Source organism: Henckelia pumila, chromosome 1 (genome assembly GCF_033568475.1).
Source record: "Henckelia pumila isolate YLH828 chromosome 1, ASM3356847v2, whole genome shotgun sequence".
NCBI classification, from domain to species: Eukaryota; Viridiplantae; Streptophyta; class Magnoliopsida; order Lamiales; family Gesneriaceae; genus Henckelia; species Henckelia pumila.
Genome location: NC_133120.1, coordinates 171,149,074 through 171,154,936, shown reverse-complemented (window position 1 = coordinate 171,154,936; position 5,863 = coordinate 171,149,074). Strand labels below are relative to the sequence as shown.

The following is a 5,863-nucleotide window of genomic DNA, read 5'->3' as shown; positions in this document are numbered from 1 at the left end:
TGAATGTAACAAGTGGTATCCAAGCAAATTCAATTTCGATTTTGCCTTTCATTCTAGATCCCCAAACCACAGATTTCGGAGCTGTTGTCAAACTTAATGCACTTACTTTTACAGGAATGAGAGACTTCCTTGCAACTTCAATTCATGCATTGGCTTCTCACAAATACAGAATCCGCCATTCATGCACCATTCAAGTTATTCAACAGTATATACTGAAAACTTCTCTCACAAAATTCAACAAAAATACAAGAATTCACGCAGTGTGCAGATACATAATTGCAGAAAAAGGCACCTAAGGACTGACACCTAGCAAAATCAAGAACAGTAAAGTTTCAATTTTGCATTGACCATGTTATATATTAAAATCAGTCTTGAGTATAAAGCATTTTAGGCTTCTCGGACAAACCTCTGAACTACAAGATAAATCCTTCATTATTGAGATCCATCATCGATTGCTACTAATCTATCAGTAGTTCGTAGGCGGAGGTACATCTCTTCCAGGTAGATTCTGGTTTTGGTACGGATTTCCACCACCCATGCTTGGAGTATAGCCATTCTGATGTTGTCCCGGACCAGGTGGTCTCATATTTGGAGCGGAGTTCTGATTTTGCCCAGCATTGTATCCAACATCAGGGGCAAAATTTTTCTCATTTTGTCCTGGACCAGATCCTGTATGAGGAGCAAAGTTGTTATGACTTGGTCCTGGACCAGACTGATATGTCATTCCTCCATTGTTCGTTGCACTCCCATACTGAGTGTTTGGAGCATTATTGGGCATTCCTCTCATATTATTTGGTGGATAGCTTCCTGTGTTGCTTGGAGGTATGCCTTCACCATAGTTTGACTGCCCTCCTATATTGTGTGGAGGTCCGCCTCCACCATAGTTTGGCAGTCCTCCGATATTGGGTGGAGGTGTGCCTCCCCTGTAGTTCGGCTGCCCTCCAACATTGGGTGGAGATGAGCCTCCTCCATAGTTTGGTTGCCCTCCTATTGGTGGAGATACACCTCCTCCATAGTTTGGTTGCCCTCCTATGGGTGGAGATACACCTCCCCCATAGTTTGGTTGTCCGCTTGTGTAATTTAGCTGTCCTCCCGCTTGTGGAGGTTCACGTCCCATGTAACTTGGCTCTCTTCCCATGTTACTTGGAGGCATCCCTCCGCCATAGTTTGGTTGTCCTCTCATATTATTAGGTGGTGTGCCTCCCCCATAGTTTGATTGTCCTCCCATGGTATTTGGATAATTGTGCATGTTCGGCTGCAGCCCAACATTGGGCTCATTAGGTGGTGGTGCAGACATGTTTTGAGGACCTCCCATGTTACCTGCCGGCCCTCCAACATTGGTCACGGGGCTCTGGTTACTCATTTGAACATCTCTTCGTCGCTCAAAGTTTCTAGACCTGTCGAAGTTTCGAGGTCTGTCATTGCGTCTGTTCCTTTCATTTGCCCTCGCATTGTTCCTCACCCACTCTTCATGATATTTAGGATCATAGGGAACAGCTTGTCCATCGATAAAAGGCTCTCCTGCATTGACCAAAGTGTGAAAGTTATGAGATCATATTCGAATATCATCACATGCGCAAGGTAGAAAACACAAGTACCAACCTTCATGAGGCAATACACATATAAGTCATGGGTACAAGTTCAGAATTACAAATATTGAAGCATTTGACACAACCTTAGCTACTTCGTTCATCAGCCACTATCGATAAGCAAACAAAAGATGCCCTAGGAAGAGCCCTACGGACACAAGACAACCAAAAAAATCTTCAAGCTTTAACACAAGCAGCATCATCATGACTCACCGCAGATTGTTATTTCAACAAACACTTCAAAGCTTTGGGGCCTTGTGTATGTTGTTATGAATACACGAACCAACGACCACATGTCATCAAATAGTTAATAGAAAGTAGAAACATAAACTCAAGAATATGTATATTTATGCTCGTTGGCCAGCCAAGAAGTTTACCAGAATGACTAGGATATAAATGCCTGATTCAGAAAAGCAAAATAAAAAAAATAAAAAAAGAAAGAAAGAAAGATTAAGTTTTCATTGAACAATTTCTGAGATCGTTAATGAGTGAAAAAATAATTATAAGAGTGAGAGCCATGACCACGTAAAAAACAAAGATTCCATATAGAACATCCAAGTGAAGCCACGAACATCATGAACTTCGTACCTCCATAATCCTTGTTCCTCACATCCAAGTATGAATCGGGTAGCACCCATCTAACTTTCGGCAATTCTGTACCAAAAATAAAATCTAATTTAAGCAAGACCCAAAAATTTCATCAACCCAACAACTCTGATCAAACCCATATCACCTTTTAACTTGTATGAAAGTTCTTCTGAGACAAGGGCTCCAAATGCAAAGTAATGCCTAGTAGAAACTGAGTATATTTTCATCCTAGCCTCTTCCTCACTGAAAAGTTCATCAGTAAAATCATTATACACCACCAAATCAAAATTGAACACTGATACCACAATTTCTATGTACAAGAAACAAAATTATGAAACACTGAATCAAATAAATTGAACAAATCTTCTCATATGACAAATTCAAAATGCTTGGTAACAGAGAAACTCGTGTTTGATAACTTTCAAAACATAACAAAATCAACCAAAAGACACAATCTTGACATAGTATTAACCAAAACTGTTAAGCCGTTTCAATTAACAAAGGCTCAACTTCGACATAACAGCTCAGACCCATACATCATACACTTTCACATGCCATTATCCTCAGAAGCAACTAGTTTATCATAACGAACTCCCAGGAACTCTATCCAACAAACGTGGACATATTTCAACACACGCCCAAAAATGAATATCTGGAGCGTAGATAATAATGGGTGGCCTAACTATAGGCAGCCCACACATACGGCGGAATGACCTCTGATTCCATGTTAAGAAATCGGTTTGGAACTAACTCATACCCAATAGCCAGCTTGAAGACAAAAGTTTGTCCAAGAGCATGTGTTAAACTCCCAAAATATTTACCCCACCGATGTGGGACACGATTAACACCCTTCCCACATTTAACACACTGCACCGGACGGTTGTCCAAGAACACATATTAAACTCCCATGATATTTGAAAAGAATAATTTTTGCCTTAAAACAAATTCCCTGTCTCCAGTGGTTACATACTACCCATTTACTTTTCTTCATTTTATAATCTCAAATTCATTTCATCCACACCAGCGGCCAAAAGCTTAACGATTAAACATGAATCAACTATAAATCTGTCCTGAGCCAAAAAAAAATTGTATTTCAAACTTTCGAAAGAACTAAAAATTAAGACAGAGAACAAAATAACTTTAGGAAAACATGAAGTCAAACCTGCCAACCACAATAGCAAGTGTTTTGATGTAGCTGTCTATGATCTCATCTCTAGTAGGTTCGCCTTCTGGCTTCTCCATGACCACAAGCCAGTGCTCAAAATCACATCCATCGAGCAATATCGTCTCCTTAGGTGGGCGGTTCGACCAGTTAGGGTTCGGATCGTTAAGGGAAGACGCAGTCCGTCTGGTAGAGAAGCATCTGGAAGAAAACCGCGGAGGAAGGTAGCGGAAGTGGGAGATCGAAGATGCGGCGACAAGCGGGCGCAAGGTGGCGCAGGAGCGGCGGAGAAGGACGGCGAAAGAGGTAGAGCGTAGAGATCGAGCCACATAGCTAGTGGCCATTTCTTCGGTTTCGATAAACCCCGGCAGCGGGTGGAAATTAGGGTTTTAGGTTGTGCATCGGCTCAAATATCCCCTACAAATTACGGGAAAATATTTTTTGATAAAATAATCTTGAAGTACCTTGTTTAAAGGACAATTATGTTTTTATAATTGAAAATTATGATAGAAATCAAAATATATTATTTTTAAAAATTCTAAATTATTTTTATAGAACAATTATGCAAATACATGTTTTTTTTTAAGAATTTTTAAAATATTTTTAAAAAAAATTAGTAAACACTTTTATAAACTAGTCGTTGTGGCACACGCAATGCGTGTGTAAACCATGAAAATGACGAAAATTAGATATTTAAAAGTATTTATATCTTTAATTCAGAAATAATACAAAACAAAAATAAAAATAAATTCAAAAAAATATATTGTAAATAGTGGATAGGAATTTCGGAGGATGGAGGTTGTTGGAAGGAGTGAGAAGTGGGAAGGAAGTTGAGAGAGAGAGAGTGATGAGGGTATAAAAGGAATAAATAGGTGAAAATTCACCATGACACCAAAATCAGTTGGTATAGGGTGCTTAGACTTAATAATATAGTAAGATAAGGGCAGAGGCCCAGGTGGCTCAATGTTTTTTAAAAAATAATTTGTAGACCAATTGTTTTTTTTTAAATTAAGTAATAACTTTGGGCTAATGTTATATTAGTCCGGGTGTTTAATTAAAAAAATAAATTAGTAACCCACATTTTATTTTTCATAATCAGTTCAAAAAAAAATGAGTCATTCTTCAAGTTATAAACAAAGGCAGAGGCTCGGGTGGCCCAATTTTTTTTTAAATTTTTTTTTGTAGCCCATTTGTTTTTTTTAAAAAAAAAATAAATATTAACTTTGGGCTAATGTTTTATCAGTCCGAGTGTTTAATGAAAAAATAAATAAATAGTCCACATTTTAGTTCTCATAATCAGTCAAAAAAAAAAAGAATGGGTCGTTCTTCATGTTATAAACAAAGGCAGAGTCTCTTGTGGCCCAATTGTTTTTTTTAAAAAAATTAAGTATTAACTTTGGACTAATGTTAGATCAGTCCGGGTGTTTAATTAAAAAATAAATAAGTAGCCCACATTTTAGGTCTCATAATCATTCCATTTCCACCTCTTCAATCTCTATCTTTCAAGGCTCTTCGACATGATAATGCTTTCACTTTTACAAGATACGTCGACCAAACAATAATGGAGTTTGAATATACACTGAGAAATATTTAATATCTCTGTGGTTGATTTTGAGAGATTTATTTTTTCTATTTTTATTTTAGCAACTTCTACTGTTTTTTCTGCAAAAATATATGTCTCCAGCTTCCATGGTTTTTGGATTTCTCGTTAAAAAACTTTAACATGGATGGAGTTGATAAAGAGATGAACGATAGAATATATGTGTATTATATGAATTAAAGTGCAAGTTACATCATTTATAATGTTGTTTCCGTTAACAGGAATCCAATATACATGGAAAAATATAAACATAAATTTAAGTATCTAATCTTCTGTTGCAACCGATTGGGAGAGGATTTGGTTCGGTTGAGATTGCTCTGACATCCCCCCGCAAGACGGTGCTCCCATTGGAGATACCGATCTTGGAGCGCAAAGCCTGAAATGATACAGAGGGCAATGGTTTGGTGAGGGCATTTGCAAGTTGATCCTTAGATGAGATGTGTGAGACAGTGAATCACTACAACAAAAAAGGCAAATGACAACGGATAAAATCCGTTGTCGTAGGGGTCTCAAAATCGTTGTACTTTTGAGTGTTCTAAAAAATATAACCAACGACAACGGTTTTTATCCGTTGTCGTTGCTTTGAAAAGACAACGGTTTTTATCCGTTGTCGTATATCAAACTTTTAACAACACCGAAAATTACAACAGTTTTAAAATGACAAATACAACGGATTTTATCCGTTGTCGTTGCTAAAAAAAATTAATTTTAATATAAAAATTTTCAATATTATAAATAAATCAAAATTTAAAATTTCTAAAATAAAATTTAATATAAATATTTTTCAATATTACAAATCCATCAAAATTCTAATTCTAAATCAATTTACACTAAAAAATATATAGAGTTATCAACTAATCTATATAAATTAACTTGAAACACTTCTTCCAGCATAGATTAACATCCACCATTATCCCCTACAAC

General features: G+C 36.9%; 1 protein-coding gene across 1 annotated transcript; it reads right to left on the bottom strand.

Annotated features, from left to right (window-relative positions):
• Window positions 1–164: 164 nt before the first annotated feature.
• LOC140884232 (uncharacterized) lies at window positions 165–3,771 on the bottom strand. The gene is made up of 4 exons (XM_073290927.1): window positions 3,340–3,771; window positions 2,323–2,420; window positions 2,178–2,243; window positions 165–1,521 (listed from the first exon to the last, which is right to left on the bottom strand). Exons 1-4 carry the CDS (start codon window positions 3,681–3,683, stop codon window positions 467–469), a joined length of 1,563 nt encoding a protein of 520 aa, XP_073147028.1. The 5' UTR covers window positions 3,684–3,771; the 3' UTR covers window positions 165–466.
• Window positions 3,772–5,863: the final 2,092 nt, after the last annotated feature.